This window comes from Helicoverpa zea, chromosome 6 (assembly GCF_022581195.2).
Source record: "Helicoverpa zea isolate HzStark_Cry1AcR chromosome 6, ilHelZeax1.1, whole genome shotgun sequence".
In the NCBI taxonomy this organism is placed as follows: Eukaryota; Metazoa; Arthropoda; class Insecta; order Lepidoptera; family Noctuidae; genus Helicoverpa; species Helicoverpa zea.
Genome location: NC_061457.1, coordinates 6,273,003 through 6,291,017, shown reverse-complemented (window position 1 = coordinate 6,291,017; position 18,015 = coordinate 6,273,003). Strand labels below are relative to the sequence as shown.

Below are 18,015 nucleotides of genomic sequence, written 5' to 3'. Positions count from 1 at the left end.
TAATTAATGCCATTTTAAACAACTTGTTTCTTCGTAGATGCTTGGTTTTATACGCTTGTTTGAACAAAAGAGGCTCAAGCTGATGGGAGTCTGATTTTACTCACGTTTTCTCATAGCGTATAATAATCTACATGGGGCGCTTATTGAAAGTGAAGTTCTACCTACGTCAAGATTTTTTAAAGATCTATTTTGTATCGTCTTTCCGTGTATTAGGAAACTTCAGTCCACTGATAACAGAGTTACCGAAAAGTGTTCCTCTTATTTTAAAATATACATTAAGCTGAGAATAGAGAAGCTGATATCCTTATTATCCACAAAAGTTTCAAGGAAGGATATCTTGGTATAAAAAAAACTTACTGCCTAAAAATAATGCTTTGACCACAAACAGAAAGCTGTTTGAGCAAGCAGTCAGCAGGTAGACATCCCCGAAATCACACAATGGCATCCTACGCCAATGTTTGTGTCAATGTGTAGCCAGTTTTTTGTGTCCAACTTGTTCACTATTTCTATCATATTTAATTATTGTTACTGTTACATGTCATGTATCACTATACCTGTATATATAGCTATATACGTATGTTGGTGTATAAGTGATTATCTCCGTTGTATTATTCATAGTCGATGATGTCAGAATTTTTCTTTTCGCATAACCATTTGCCAAAATAGGCTCAGTATTGCCGAGCTTTAAATATTCGCTTGACACAACTAAATTTATTTTAGGCAATCATTTACCAATTTTTACGAGTACAAATGTTGAAATATTACAGTACCTACGCTGCGTAAACCAACAAAAGACATAACTGTAAAACCCATAGGATTCGATTTAAAAGATACAAACATTGATTCTGAACACAGGACATGCTACGTGCCCGCTGATTGGCCGCCGCTAATTGAAGTCAACGTTGACATTCATTTGCTCATGAACACACAGTAACAATATTTTAAACCCAATTATCAGGACTGGGTAGAAGTACACACTACACAGTACATTGTTAAATTATAAACAATCCTGAAAGGATATTGTTTTATTTAGTGAGTGACATTTCTAATCAAAGGGTCACTGAGTATCATTGCACTGCAGACACTTTCTCATATAGGTACACACATTTTAATAACGATGTGCCTATAATAGCATTAATCATAACTTATGAGTACACCGATATGTTCGCATGCAGCGTACTACAGGTATACACGAATGTGCCTTTGTTACCGCAGGTGACACTCGAGAAGCATATTAACTATGGTATTCGTTACGCAAAGGAGCTGTTGAATCATTGCAAGTATAATTGAATGATGTTTGAACACTCCCTGATTGTCCCACGACCATAACTTTATATACACGTAGCTACTGGCTAATATAAATTAATCGGTTTATTAAGCGTTAGCTAATAGATTTGTACTGACTTAACTTATAAGGGCTTGTATATTTTTAGATTATGAATTCGTCGACGTAACAGTCAAAACAAATAAGTCATAACATTAAAAACCTCCGATCTCTTGTTTAACTCAACGTTCATAATACTATACATCGATTATGAATAGTTTTAACAATGTAGATACAAGTCAACGAAGAACGAATACATTGAGAGACTCTCAATAATGAGCATTTTGTATCAAAAGATCCATTATTGTTGTCAACATAGAGAGTGTTCATTATAAAATGAATGTAGCAAATGACAATTAAAGCAATGCTTTATGGTCCAGAGGGCACACAGAATGCGTTTCTATTTAGAATTCAGATGATATAACGGTATTTTTTACTAAACCGTCCCTTCGTAGTTACAACATAACTTTATTATGGTACTCTATCTGTATTTATTTTGCAATAATCATTTAAATCATTCGTCAAATATCAAGCGCGTTTTAGTGCTGACTTCCGTTAGCACTAGATTAAAATGTTGTTATACTTGATTGTACGCTTTATGAGCCTGAGCCCAGTAATAAGGGTTTAATTTTAACCTATTCCTAGAACGACTGTTTATTTAATATCGCACCTCGTTGCAAAATCCTATCTATCACTTCACGCTTTGATTCAAGTACTACCTGTTCATGTTCAACTGTCAAGTGCGTGTTCTTATGAATGCTGGCAATGTTTCGATGTGATTGTCAAAACCCGTCACAGTAATCTCTATAATCTATAATTAATAATGTCGAGGTCTTAGAAGGTAAGGACCTCAAATCATGTAGCAAGGTGAGAAGTGAGGACGTAAGGTGCGTTGGTGGGCTTTGGCAATTGTTGTGGGCGAGTCACACCGTCACGAATTGGTGACTCATGTTCAGCAAATTAAACGTTACTCTCATCACACCCATCTTCGTTTGTTGTTTTGATTGGTCTTGTATTTGTGTTTATCCGAAGATACACAAAAGTAGTAATAAACGTATTTTAGTGTCACAAATATTTTCATTTAGCTAATTCTAACGCGGCGTTAAGTAAAATGTCGAGTTTCTTCTCTAAAATCACACCACGATGTTTTAATTGTTTTGCACTATCTTTTTAGTTCTTGTTGATGTAATTGCTAGATTCTATGGTCATATATTTAAAATCTTGCATTCATGTTGCCATTCTACCATGGATAAGATTCTTATCTGCTCACTTTATTCTCTATCTGATATGTAAATTGCCATGAAATGAACTATTAAGTTATACTGCCCTTATTGTTTTCATAGATCGTAAATAATAAATATATAGTAAATAAAATCATAAGTACCTAGGTATTATTTCCGTATAGTATGCGATCGTATGCGGAGCTCTACTCGAACAAAAAAAATCCTACCCGCTCAGTATTGCGCGTCATTTCTAAACGGCATAGATGATTCATTTGTAAATTATTCCAATTATCTTATCAAATAAACTATTTCGGACTGGAATATCCGTAGCAGCCTATAAATAACTTATGAAGCTAAATCGTCGTGTGTTCGTCTTCTTATGGAAACTTTCGAATTATGTGCACTAAAAATACAAATCAGGGGCATGTGTACTTTTAAGGTAGAATTTGCACGTGCGATTTATGGTAATAAATAATTTGCATCTATTTAATTTTTCGTATTCAAAGTTTCATACCTGATAAGTTAAAAATATTTGAGGATAGAGCTGTACAGTAAGTCTACTTACGCAGATAATTTGTTTTCTTTGTTGATAAGGTAATGGAAGCGTTGAAAAATGAATTGTCTCTTATCATGGACCCGAATTCTTCGACAAATATTTGTAGATTGTCAAGTCGCACTAAGGTTATATTCATACATTTTATCTTGAACATACAACAAGTTTTATATGTTAACATTACCGGAGGAAATAGTTGATGACGTGATTTTTTTGTCAAACAACAATATTTGACGCCTTAGTAAATAATGTAATAATTGTAAATGAATTGAATTTTTGAGCATTAATTGTTTCGATACAAGCAAACTTTGTTTCACAAGGAATACAAACGTAACATTACGTTCTGAAGCCCCACAAATGTAGAGAACGCACTGCGCGCTATTACTGCAGATAAGGTACATAGATGCAAAGCCAATAACAGCAAAATTTATTTCCCTGATGGTTTTCAATTATCTTAAATTGTTTTAAAATAATTAACCTAAGCAGGTACATCACTATTGTCCTATTAATGTATTTAAAAATTGCCCCCGACATTGTTGCCAGATAATACTTTCCCAAGTGATCATCTTATTCCGTACGAGTTTTTGTAGTGTATTTCTTGGAAAATTGAAGTTGAAGTTATTTCGACTCGGCACTTCAGACGCCAGCAGCATATCAATGACTGGTTCCTATAGTTTGTTATGCATACCTTGTAAGTCCTGCCTTTCTCGTGATCATCCTATCCTGTTTCGTGATTATTCTCATCATATAGGATTATGCATATAAACGCTTTAAGACTTTCTCGCCAATAGGTACCACCTTTGTACACATAATGTGACTTGTTCTTCATTGTAGCATTAATCAACTCCATATGAATTGATACATGCAACTGAAGTACAATGCTACTAAATGTATAGATTTGTGGTCTTGGCAGCGACGGGAAAATTTCTCTTTTATAGGTATACTTAGTTCTCCTTCGTATTGTGTTGTGATAGGCGCGGACAGTTCATAACAATAGACTCTCGACATAATGGGGCCATTGATTGTGTGGATGTATCATGAATGTGTGAGTACTATTTGTACCGATCTTACGAGTACCTACCTATGTTGTATCAACGATGTACAAAAAGGCAGGTACCTTCTTTTTCCTCTCAGCTTATGGTTTTTTGACCTCTATTTCGTCATTACATCTTACTGGATACCATTATAAGTCATGTAAAATGTTGCCTGAGAGAACAGGCCCGTTGATTCACAGAACAAGCAGAAAATATTGAGGTCTTTAATATTAGACAGAAATCACACTAATATAATTCATACTAAAAGTTTAATGACACTACAAAGTTATTTTGAATGCTCGGCGCTACAATATATATCCATATTTTAAGAACGGTCTTATTGTCCGGTGTTTTTAAATTGTAAAGCTACAAAGTAACAATAAGGCTTAAGATGATTCAAGAGTTTCCAGTTTGATTGACATTATGTGTTTTTTTGTTGCAGCAAAGAAACAAAATGGTTCTGCGGTACGCACGAACAGTCTGGGGTCGGGCGCGCGCACGCCTCCGGCTGAACGAACCAAGTCCAAGTTCTCGGCTTTTGGTAGATTATTCAAACCATGGAAGTGGAAACGGAAAAAGAAATCAGAAAAGTTCGAAGCTGCATCTAGAAGTGAGTTAACTATTAACTGTTTTTGTTCGTTATCTACAGCGATGTGATACATGGCCATCATGATATCGGAGCCGGACATGATTCATGTACACGTGAAGCTGTGGAATTTAAACACTTTCTGTTTTATCGATATACACAATAAACTCTCGCTTGCGGTTCTCTATGATCGCATTGGAGATAACATTTACTATTAAACACTTATGCGATTTGGCAAACAAGCGAGAGGTTCTTCTCACAGAGTGCTTCTCTATGAGGCCAACTCTATGAAACCGTGCAAATAATTGCTTTGACGTTTCTTAAGAACCTGTGGTAGGACTATTCGACAAGCATGTGAAGACTGAAAACCTAGCTATTAGTATTGATTACATCAGTTGTTAAATGTTGAAACGGATAGTACCATGTTTTAGGAAATTGACAACATTGAGAATCTCACTCGCAATTTTTAAATTGGTTAAACTCTGGCCAGTAACATGCTGCAATGTTCAAGGGTCGAATATAGTGGATTTTTAATACAGGTTCTATATCTCTTTTGAATTTCAAAAAGAATTAAAAATAAATGTGCCTATTAGTTAATTTTATATTATATTATATCATAAAATATACAATAATATGTTTCTATTTGCAGCCTTAGAGAGGAAGATATCCGTCCGAGCGAATAGAGATGAGCTGGTGCAAAAAGGTATCCTCTTGCCAGAGAGCCCGGTCACGCCTGTTCCCGAAGTCGGTGAGTTACTTATCTATCCATCTATCTATACTAATATAATAAAAAGAAAATATTTATATTTGTTTACCCTAAATTCTCCGAAAGTACTAAACCAAATTGAAAAATGATTTCACTGTTGGGAAGCTAGACTATCCCTGAGTATTTATAGGCAATTTTTTCTGAGTATGGGAAGTTCTCACGGGATGCGGGTGAATCCGCGGGAAACAGCTAGTACTTCATAATTTTATAAGCAGTAGGACTTCATAATATTTATGTATTTGGTAAAGTGAGGTCCTGTTTAAAGTTCATAACTTTGTTTAATAAATTGGCTAATATTGCAAATAAATACCTACCTAATATTAGTAGACAAACTATTTGATAACAATCGATAAAGCATTACTTAACGTGTTTATCAAAATCATTATTACTTTATTGTCAGCTGTAAGGACCGATGTTTGTCTCATAAATTCCTTTTGAAGACTTTTCCTTATTGTAAATTGTAGTTGTAAGAAAACCCACTGGCATAGGGAAAACAAAAGATTTACTGTGATAATTACATAAATATGTCGATACTCATAAGATTGGAATTATTCCCTAGAAATGGAGTACATAAAGTGCCTTATTTATTATAAAATATTGAAAATTGTATACTTCAGACATGATTTCAATTAAAAATTTCCACATAGGTAGTCATTTAATGATACAGTATCTTTATCAACAGACATTTGATAAGTGCATATTATTTATAGCATTAGTACTTTAACTAAGTTGTATTTACATAAAGTAACAGTAGATAATAATTATGTCTAATTAGTGTAATAAACGAGTACGCTACCTGTGTTTAAAATAATGTTAACCGAAACATAAAAATATACAGACTTCTTGTGTGGATTTTACTGAGATAATGAGTAGAGAGATACCTGAACTCATAATTATCTTGCAATTAATTTTTCATACGGAACTCCTCTTTTTGTGAAGAACACGTTTTATTTGGATGTACTTAACGTCCGGACCGATTACAGCGATAAATAATGTGATATTAAATTACCAAACGCTTATCTTCGCTTATCGATCGTTTTACTACTGATGGTGTCATGTATCACAAAGTTGTGGAGACCAAAGTATTGGATCGTGAAGCAATCTGATTAAATTGGTTCGTTGACATCCGAATGTAAAGAGAGCCCATTCTCAATACCATTCACACGCGCTCGTAGGCGACAATAGCTGTCTTATTACAACAGATGTGATTCATTGGGCAGCGCAGTTAACTTTTTATAAGTTTTTTGAATGAATAAAAATTTCCACAGTTAACACAAGTCATGATTTTCTTATCTATAGCGAAAGATGGTAAATTTCCACACTTGATTGGATTATCAGTTGCATAATGAACTATAATTAGATTCTAGATAGTGTTAATTTGTTCATTATTGTTTTCAAAGAGCGTGAGAAGTATTCTGATTTGCAGTTTGCACACGTACGTTAAGGTACATTGCTCTAAGCAAACACTTAATTAGACATAAAACGTTTCTGTTAATATGGCCAAAACTAAAGGAGGTTTTTATAAAGCTGCCCTAAAATTTAAATTAATTCTATAATTTAACATATTGGAATTTCTAGGCATGATGATGACCTACAACACACTTAACAAATTATTCATATAGAACCACAGATTACCTTAATAGTTATGATAGACCTAAGATCCTGATACCATACATCGAACTGTGTTATTCTCGGACGATATTAATGTTTCCTTTCTTTCAGATGAACCACTGTCTCCACCGAGCGGCGCTGAGGAGGCGCGGAGCGAGGTGAGCGCTGCTCAAGCGGCCCAGGACCGGCTGGTGGGCATGCACGCGGCGCTGCAGGCTCAGCTCGCGTCGCAGCTGCAGCAGCAGCATCAGCAGGCAGCCATGGCGGCCGCCGTCGCCGCTGCCGCCGCCGCGCATCACCACCATCAAAACAATAATGTCATAGGTCAGTGCTTACATCTTTTTCATACAACTGTTGAGTAGAGAAGCCTTGGTCGGAGGGCGTAGAAATCTGCACAGACCTTCATCAAAAATAACAATGAGCAAGACTAGAAGCATTTAAATTCTTACAGCAATTAAAATTGTGATCTCATTACGTAAGAAACTAAATACGTACGTACACATAATGCAAAATGTTTACAACGGCTGTCAAATACATCCAGCAATTTCTGGGTCGTTGTTTTTAGACACTGTGCTGTGACGAATCGAGCGAATCTTTCACAAAGACTTCACAGAGCTTAAAGCTCACTGACTTAATTGTAGAACTTTATATACGATCTATTAACTTGATCTGGTAAAATAGCAAAAAAAGGCCGTATTTTACATTCACAGCCTTGAGGAAACTTAAACATAAAAGACATTATAAACGCGAACTAAATAGCGTGCTTTTTAAAGTCATACAAAAGGCAACCCTCGAAAACGCATTCAATCCTCGAGCTCAACTTTTTATTTAATCTTTTTATGCTCATGAGTAATGGGTTTTTCCCAACCACAGTTGAACGGTAATATGCATTTCCATACGAATGTAGGTCGGTCTTGTTAATAGAATACAATTTAATTCGATACATCGCAGATAAAATTAGAATTAATTCAAACACGTGATAGAGGTATTTTTATCTTTAAATATCCAGTTTTCCTCATTCACTATCATATTTTTTATCATTTAATTGATGTGTATATGAGTAGAGAATCAACAGCAGGTCTGTTATGTAATATTTATTTGCATATGCTAATGGTGAGCTGCGTATTTGTTTTTGTACTAGCACACACCTGATAGTGGTTAATATGTACATAAGGCTTCGAAAAGCTTATTAAGTACCATGTTAATTGAGACAACGGGCAAATAAATAAACTGATTAGATTATAATCTATGGGTAATATGGACATTAGTATGTTAACAAAATTATTGAGAATTCAATATGATTATGAAATAAAATATTGTCTAGTCGTTTTACCTCCTTCCAAATATGCAATCATCGTTGTAATATTAAAGTGTTATCTCAGGAAATAGTTTAGTGGGCGGAAGCTAATACGATACAATTCCACTTGCAATGCCATTGGAGAGGCAAATTACCAATTATTTCAATTTACAGCGTTTTACAAACTGTTTTCTTTTCTCAAATCTTTTGAATGTTTATGAAAGCTACATCATAGAGTCCACGTCTATTATCTGGCACAGTAATGGTCAGCATTCATTCGTAAAACATTGTCGGTATTTTCGTTTATTAAACATCTGACTAATTCGTGACTGTTGCGATTATTATTAGATGCTCCACATTTATATCAATCAAAGTATGAATTCACACAAACTTTTACAAAAGTTGCTTCATGTATTTCATAGTCAAGTGGTTAGCGTGCACAAGTTGGTCTCTTTTGTTTTGACATCTGATTTCCAAGTTAAGAATTGTAACTATTGTAGCAGTCATGAACTAATTGCTGATTTAGTTTTAGGAAACTCTACTCGAAGAATTTTGAGACAGAACGATTGTCTGTAATGTAGAAGATCTATGCAGGATTGCAGTAATTGACAAATTGAGATCAAAGAGATCTCAGTTGCAATTTTTGGGAATTAATCGTAATTCTAAAGTATGCGCAATGAGCATTATAAAAATTAATATTAGAACTTAAAATTATTGAATCGGATTAAATGTAATTGGAGAATAGGTAGTGACGCGTGGCGGGAATTAACGACATCCTGACAGGACGGGCGTCGAACGTTGACCCACCACAAGCTGCTGCCACAGACAGAGCTACCGCAACGTGACGTCATTGTTCATGACAATATTCTATAATAACTTTAACATGGTACATCATCTGTAACACATCGCAATAGTTTTCACTTGATGATATTTCGCAATGATTCGTTGAATTTTTAATTCAGCACTATCCGTAGTCGTTATTCTAAATTTTTAACCCAAATTTTGTGCTCGCACGCAAATCTATTTTCAGCTTAATTAAACTAAATTTCAAATGAGTTGGCATTATTCGCAAAAAATCCACGTTATCTAATTTAGATGATACTGGCATTTATTTTGAGAACTTTATGATATGTTGGAGTTATTTTGGTTTCATGATGTTTTTTTATTTTAGTTCGTTAATAAGTTAGTCAAAGAATAGTAAAAACAAATATATTGAAAGCAGACAAATAGGTGCTCTACTTTTTAAATGGACTAGTTATATAACTCATTATAAACTTATTTATGAAATCTGGTGCTTTGTCATCGGTAAATGGGTCGGTGGGCTAAAATAGTAATAGGTATGTTGAGCGTGTTCGAGCACACGGCGAGATGCAGCCAGGCAGTCGGTGAAGTCTAGATGGTGGTGCTGGCGACTGGGGGTTGGGTGCCGGCATGTGCGCGGGGTGCGGTTGTGCGGCGCGCGCCTCAGTGTCGGTCCGCCCGCGCCCGCGCCCGCCCGCGCCGCCGGCCCGCGACCTGCCGCAAACCGACCCGAGCGTCCGCCAGCCCTAACCTCACTCGATTACCTGCTCACATAGATATACCACCTGTCAAATCACCGGGATCTAAAACAGCATTCTATGTTTTTTAGTGTCTGGCCTACCCTTTGTTGAGATCGTTACAGCGGCCCTACGGCTGTATCACATGAAAGCTTGATTTGAAAGCTCTGGGAGGTGCAGTGTACCGTTTGTTTTTAATTGTTAGGTTACATTTTAGTTATGAAACGATTTTTTTTCTATTCATAGAAGAGAATCTAGACCGTTCTATGAAAAAAATATTGAAATAAAATGTAGAGTCGGCGCGATGTAACTATTAGGTTAACCCATATAGTTATAATTACCCGTTATGGCTGCTATAATGCACTTTTAACAGTCCTGCTTAATGGTTTTTACTTTACTGCTTTAAAATAAACAATAGACTCATTTCTATTACTGTGCTCGTATTAATATTATTTCAGTTTTGCGTCTTAATTAAACTTTTGTGTAAGATTATTATTATACCCAGTCTACCTATTGACCTAATTTCAGTAATAGCTATAAAGGAAACATGGTTTTGTTCAAAATTATGGGATAATGTATAATTTTCACATACACAAAACATAATAATAGCGTCGTGACTTATGACATAAGTAAATAAAGCATACATTTGCCAGAGACTGAGTTCCTGAAGTAAATGATTCAGGCAAAAACTACGTCCTGGCTGGCAGTACTTATTTGGTGCTAGTATTGAGTGCATTTTTTATCGGATGTAGACATATGTTTTAGTGGTGGTCGGTAGTTAGGTCTGAGGCGCGAACTTTGCGTGCGGTATCGATCGGCTCGGGCGCCAGCACGCGATCGCGACCGCTGCACCGGCGTCGTTGCCCCGTTGCCCCGCGACGCTTGCACGATATGTTCCAATGAACACAACATCTAATATTCTATTCAATTATTTCAAATTGCTATTGAGTCATACGCTGTCATGATAGACTGAAAACCTATTTTACACCTTTGCTTTTCCGCATTGCGTACTCTTTCGTTTCGTTTGCTAATCATTTGAGTGATGTAGTTGCAGCGGAAATTAAGTTTGGACTACAGAATTATTAAGAATTGGAAGACATCTTTCAATTAGATGTCACATTTGTTGCTGTTAAAATTATGCTCAAACATTTTGGGAGTATTATGTCCTCACATTTTATGGTTGATCGTTGAAATGTGATGGGGTTTGGTGTAGTGAGAATGTGCGGGCCGGGGAGGGTTAAGAGTGGTGGGTAATAGCTGGCGCGGTGTCGCGAGCGCCTCCGCGCGGCAGGCGCGTGCCGCCGCCTCCACCGCCGCCGCCGCCGCCGCCACCGCCGCCCGCGCAGCGCCTCTCCATGATGGGATTCATCATGGGATGCGCCTGCCTTAGAGGTGCGTACCTTGTATCGTTAACCCCAATGTCTGGACTTACTTCACCTAATGTTCAGATAGCTACTCAATGCAGGTCGTTCTACTAAACGGTAGACCGATTACTTGAAGAAGGGAATGTCGGTAGGGGATGAATGAGGCCTGGCCAAAAGAGGACCGAGAAGATTTATGATGTTGTGAGTGGCAAAGGTTGATACGACCATTGATTACGATAAAATAGCTACGAGTTCTATTAAATACATTTTCCACGTGTTCCAGTACATTCATACCCACACCAGTACTTGAGGAAAAATGCTGAAAAATCCGTCTTATCCATCCAAAAGATCCATCTTAAAATTTGTGTAAATATTCTGGATGTGAATGTGAGAAAGCCTAGTCACGGTCTGCGTTGTCATCTCCTTAAACTCACAGTACACATAATGTATGAAAAATATGAAGGGATCAAACAATAATATCATTCGCGGAGCCTATCGGGCTTTTACGATACAGAACAAAGTATGGTCCAAAAAGAAAATTTGAACCTTTTGTTTCTATCATTATAAATCAGTTATTTATCTATGATCATCCTCCGAGCCTTTTTCCCAAACTATGTTGGGGTCGGCTTCCAGTCTAACCGGATGTAGCTGAGTACTATTGCTTTACAAGGAGCGACTGCCCTGCCTGACCTCCTCAACCCAGTTACCCGGGCAACCCAATACCCCTTGGTTAGACTGGTGTCAGACTTACTGGCTTCTGACTACCCGTAACGACTGCCAAGGATGTTCTATGACAGCCGGGACCTACAGTTTAACGTGCCATCCGAAACACAGTCATTGGTGTCTAAGATATACTTAGAAAGTACATACAAACTTAGAAAAGTTGCATTGGTACTTGCCTGACCTGGAATCGAACCCGCGCCCTCATACTCGAGAGGTTGGTTCTTTGCCCACTAGGCCACCACGACTTTTGACAGTTATTTATCTATGATATCTTCTTAAATTTCGTCGCAACAGTCACATAATAGATCTCCAAAGTATAAACCGTTTGCTTTAACGTTATACTGTCCTGTGAATGTTATCTCTCCGGAGCGAGTACTAACGACTCGGTTCATAATTTATGAGGCGTTTAACAGTTCACGATGCAATTGTAGTTGTTACTAACACTTTGACGTCATGCCTTGCGGTAACAGATAGCATGTGAGGTAGATGCGATGCCCCTTTTTGTTTAAAATGACGTTTGTATCATAATGTGACGATCTTATTTGCAGTTTTAGTTCTATAGCAGCGAACTGCGTAAACTATAAATTACGTTTAAATTTTCGTCTTGTAGACTAGCATTTTTATTTCGATGTTTTTAAGTCATATCCTTTTGACTAATTCAAAAGTAATCCTTCACCGCCGGTATTTATTTTCTTTTGGTGTTCCGTGCCAAAATTAGCAAGACGTATCGGCACGGAACTTTGGAATAACTTTGGTTTCCGTCTGTTATTGTCGTAAATATTGCAATCTTGTGTAGGGGAGTGCTATAGGTCCATTGTAAGTGGACGAAAAGGAACTAGGAGTAGTTTTTGCTGAGAGTTTGCGTGATTCGTAGAAACTTCGGCTCTGATGCTACTTTTTATATAATACATTTTTATGTAAAGCCCATGTGAACTAAATATGGCATCAGGTGCAGACTGTGAAAAAAACTCGTCTGAGTTTTATAAGACGCAACAAGAAAGAAATGCTAGGGCAGTTTTATTTTTCAAGTTCAGTCTTTACCTGTAAATAATACAGCTGTAAAAAACATCCAGATTAGGTCTTTATTTTCTATCAAAACATAATGAGAATGGTCTGCCTAATAATTTAAAAAGGCAACCCTTCCCACCGGGTTAACTTTCTCATCAGTTTACATGTGAAGGACTTTATCTGTGTTTTCTCGTTAGGCGTTATACCTTTGGATTAAATTGGCTTTTTCTCAATGCAAATTCAGGTATAATTATATTAATCAGTACATGATTTATTACTCATAATGTCGACCTGTGTTCGATTATCACGCATCGAGCATTCAGGTTCGGAGTCATTGATTATTATAGCGTGGGAACTATTTATTAATGAACAAGTCGCTCATACAATACAGGTATTCCTTTGAGCAACGTTATTACTCTGAGTATTCGACTTTTATATCGACACCGAGTGAATAAAACCAGCTCAAGTTGCAAAAATATTGGCCTGGCTGCAAGGTGGTGGCGGGGTTGACGGCCCTGCACCAGACGTTTATCAAGTATCGCCGCTTGTAAAAGCAATTTTAATGCACCTGCTTTGATCCACTGCGAAACTATTTATATACTATAAATAGTTTCGCATTAGGTATTAGGTATAGTATTTAGGTACTGTATTTCTTTAAAAACTAAACAATTATTTTGTTTTCAATTTAAAAATTAATGCCTTGTTCACCTTAAAGATCAGACGTGATTTAGTGAATGCTTATAAGATTTTATTGTAATTGTGGAAACCGCATGTACCTACAAGTACCTATGATTAGGGTTCATTTAGTTCTACATGGAACGATATACGCAGCTAACCGAACTTAGCACTCTACATTTGCTCGTCGTGCTTCGATATTTTATGTTAATCTAGTAATGTAATGAAGAGGTTATCAATTCGGACGTTTATTTTTTTTAATGTTTGGTCGCCCATATCTCGGTCGTATATTAAAGGGTTCAATTTGTCATCAAGGCTAGGATAAGGATGATGGAAACCCTGAGAAATCGGGGAAACTCCCGAAAATTTTAAGCTTTGCCTAGGATAAAAACTTGATAGTCAGAATAACGCTATAAAACAATGAAAGTTCAGAGCTGACCTGATGTTGGAGACGAGAGAAAGTCGAGGAAACTCCGTAACGGTATGTATTGACTACGCCGTGATTGGGCTTATATTATTCGTGTTGACGAGAACTTTCCACAAATGTGGACAGTGACAGCTATTGCTGGTCGCTGAAAAGCTAAAAATATGAAAACTTTTTTCCAAGAAGTAAAACCGAGTCCTAAAAACATTAGTGGTATAAAGCAACAAAAAAACTATTAGGTGCATCAGGCAACAGTGTTTCTTGTTGCCCCTTAGTGTTTTTATTTTGATTGTGGGTTATGGGGTGATCATGATAAGCACAGAAAACTTTTGTAATGCACTGGTAGGTGTTAAACTCGAAGTTCGACCAAGATTTGGCATTGTTTATTTGCCTCGGCAATTAGCATAGGATTAGGGGGTGTTAGCAGTTTGAATCCACGCCAGCTACTATTAAATCCATGACATTGATATACTTGGAATACATCTCTACTTTTTATTTAGAAAAGTTCTTATCTAGAGGCTGTTCCAAATCTATGCTAACAGCGTCGTAAAGATAGCGAAAGGTAAATAAAAAGTAACAGGGGTTAAATGGGGCATAAACCCAGAAATAAAACTACCAATATCTGAATTCCTGAATGGGAGCAACACCACACTACAGGTTTGTTTGTGTTGATAGGCAAGCTCATGATAACGTATGCATAAATACATAATAATTTGTGGTGTTTGTAGTTTACTGTCATTTAACGCAAACTCTGCTACCTGTTTTCGAGATGATGCGGGTATATGAAAATTCATGAATATGAATAAACTATTTTATGCAGGGCTGTTCCCATCATTTATATAAACTGGGTTTTCTTTAAGCAAATAGAAAGATTGATTAATGAAGACTTACCGTCTGACCGTTTGATATTAAAGATTAAAGTTAACTAAGAAGATACTTTCCGTTTTCACTCGTGTGGAAACTACTTTCCGTGTCCGGATAAAATATATCTTATATCACCCGGGGATAGTCTAGCTTCCTAACAGTGAGAGTACTTTTCAAATTGGTTCAGTGGTTTCGGAGCTTTCAAGGTAGAAGCTTGTAGTTGATGTCAGTCATTAGAATTTAGAGGATACGGTGGGTTTGACAATGACATATGTATAATCGTGGTTAAAACTCCGAATACATTAAATATAAATAAAAAGTAGAAAAAAAAAAACAAAAATAAGTTCCCTCTTTATAATATTAGTATAAATATATGTATAACGTTTATTTATACACACAATCTCTTATGGAAATAAAATAGAAATACAAAAACCGTAATAGTTAAAGTTGCATTGCTGGCCATAACCACCGAGAGTGCTGGAAAGCATTGTTTGCCGTTTGGCTAAAAGCCTAATAAGCTGGTTGTGTCTGACGTTGCATTTTGCTCAGACACAAAAAGCTAAGCATGTCGGAGTAAAGCAGGACGCCTGGCAACCCTAATCGCAACATTGTGAACATTCAGTTACATTGTTTCAGTTCAGTATACCACAAACATGTTGTACTCATACAGTCGCTACGAATATCTCTGCTTAGAAAGGAGAGGCCAGCATCCCAAATTGTTATAAATAAATATTACATGACACATTATCACCTTGTACGGTTGCTAAGGCTATATTTAGAATTGTTTTAATTTAAAATCCTGTGAAAATGTCAAAGGCGATGAACCACTGCATTGTGTAGGTAGAAACGCTGGACTCAAAGCTTCGCCCACATACAGTAAAATATATATGTTGTACAGGTACTAACTTTAATGAGCACGTTAATATTTCAAAAGCTGTACGAATAAGCTTTGAGAATATTGAAGTTTGCTTAGTAGGCAAGTGGCGTTGGCGTTAGGTATTAAGTAAATGTACAGTAAGTATACAAAAGACTAATGCTTTTAAAGCCTATTTACTAAAACATTGATACACTGAAATTGCTGAAAAAACGTAATTACAAATTACATAAATAATTTTGAATTTCGTAAGTAGGAACGGTATCATATAATATCAAGAGTTCATAATCGAGGGTTACCGGCACATCATGGCGCTTTACATGTGACACGGATGATGGAGCATGGATAGTTACGTATCGCGGAGCTTTATATGACTTTAAGTCCAGGTCATTGAACCATTTAAACCCTAGGGTGGCTCATTTTCTTGTAATACTGTGAACGAGTGCTAGATGAATGGCGATAAATTAAAAATGCAAAACAAAGCGAAGCAGCGCGTGGGCGGGCGGACGGCAAACGCGGAGGGCGGGCGGCGATCGAAGAGCGCGCGCGGTGCCGGGGGCTGGGGGGAGAAGTAACGATCGTGCGGCCGGCCGCAGTCTTCCAGCCGCGAGCGCGCCGCGAGCATGAGCGACGTCGGCACGCTCGCCGCCATGGACGCGTTCGCGGGCGGCGCGAGGCGCAGACCCTCGCGCCTGCCACCACCGCCGCCCTTCGTGCCGCCGCCGCCGCCCCAGCGCCACGACCACTACTACGTGCGCCGCAAGTCTCCTATCCCACGGCACACGGCCAACCTTACGCTGTTCGCGCGTAACAATGGTACCCCAGCACCAGATCCGCATGCACTTGCACCTCTCGCCCGCACGCACCTGTTCCGTCGCAGCTCCAGCTCGACGCGCCCCCACCCGCCCGCGACCTGCACTCGCAATGTCAATGTCACGCTCCCATCGTTGCATGCGTACCCTTTGGCATTTAGCATCTTGTTATGACTATCGGTTCATATTTAGCCTTTGTCCAATTTTACATCTAGTTTTAGGTAAACGTTATTTTCATTTCTTTCTGCGGTCTTAGTTAATGTGGGAATATTGAATTTAACATGGATGATAAGATCATGCGTGCCTGTACGTAATAAAACAAAGTAATCTCACCTACATTGTATGTAATAACTAATTCAGTGAGGAGTGAAAGTCATAGACAAGGTAACCGCACTGAAATTCAGTGTCCTTAGACTTCGTAGCCATATTTTCAGCCTGATTACATTTTAGTAGCCGAGTGTGTGAGCAATTCTTATTCCTTAGTATATAATTTTTTTTAAACTTTATTTTAAATGATTTTTTATTCTTCGACCGAACCATGCCCATGTGTCGATAAAAATATTCAAGTGAAGTCGTTTATCTTAAGAATATCCATCAAAATATTCTACACGGTAAATAAGATAATCATACATACAAAGTATTGTGTAGATTTTGTTTTCGCATCATCATTATTTTCTCATTATTTAGTTCAAGTATGTATAAGCTTGGCAATCGATCACTTTGAAGGATTACCCATTTCCATCGGTGATTTAAATGTTTTCCAAGTGACACGGTTCCAATGAAATTATGATCATAAGCTCACACAATGTCTTCTCTATACTCATGTTTTATTTCATAAATATTAATTCGTGCCAAGCACAATGACGCGATTACAAATGATACAATTTAAATTATTGAATCAATGGATTCGTGTAGGTAGCGAACGGAAAATGTAGCTCTGAAAATTATTGATTTTGAAACACGAGTTCAGCCGCTCGGTCGTTCTGACGAGGCTTTTGGGCTCGTTGTTTTTATTAAATAAGTATCGATGAATCGCGGATGTTCACAAGAATGTGAGGCGCCTTTAGATAGGCGCCGTCGTTAATGTCGATAAATAACGGAGAAGGCGTCTTGTGGCCTTGCGTAACTATTTGCGGCAACGGTGGTGCTTGTGAGCCGTCGGCGCCAGTGCAAGCTACGTACACACGCCATTTTAATTGCTCCAACGTATGTCAATCACCACATTCCGCCAATAATGACGTCCGTTCAATATAGATAACCTCGTCAGTCACGCTAAATTTATATTTAACGAGCAATGTCACACTTACTTCCTATTTCACCAAGAAACTAACGTCCGTTG

At 37.4% G+C, this 18,015-nt stretch overlaps 1 protein-coding gene across 7 annotated transcripts in view; it reads left to right on the top strand.

The window, feature by feature from the left end:
- The window catches only part of LOC124631213 (phosphatase and actin regulator 3), a 46,036-nt gene that overhangs the window by 12,009 nt on the left and 16,012 nt on the right, over positions 1 to 18,015 (top strand). For all 7 annotated transcript variants that reach the window (XM_047165467.1, XM_047165461.1, XM_047165464.1 and 4 more), the window contains 3 exons: positions 4,577 to 4,744; positions 5,370 to 5,468; positions 7,209 to 7,421. In XM_047165467.1, the coding sequence (XP_047021423.1) occupies positions 4,577 to 4,744; positions 5,370 to 5,468; positions 7,209 to 7,421 (480 nt within the window). The remainder of the gene's footprint in view (positions 1 to 4,576; positions 4,745 to 5,369; positions 5,469 to 7,208; positions 7,422 to 18,015) is intronic.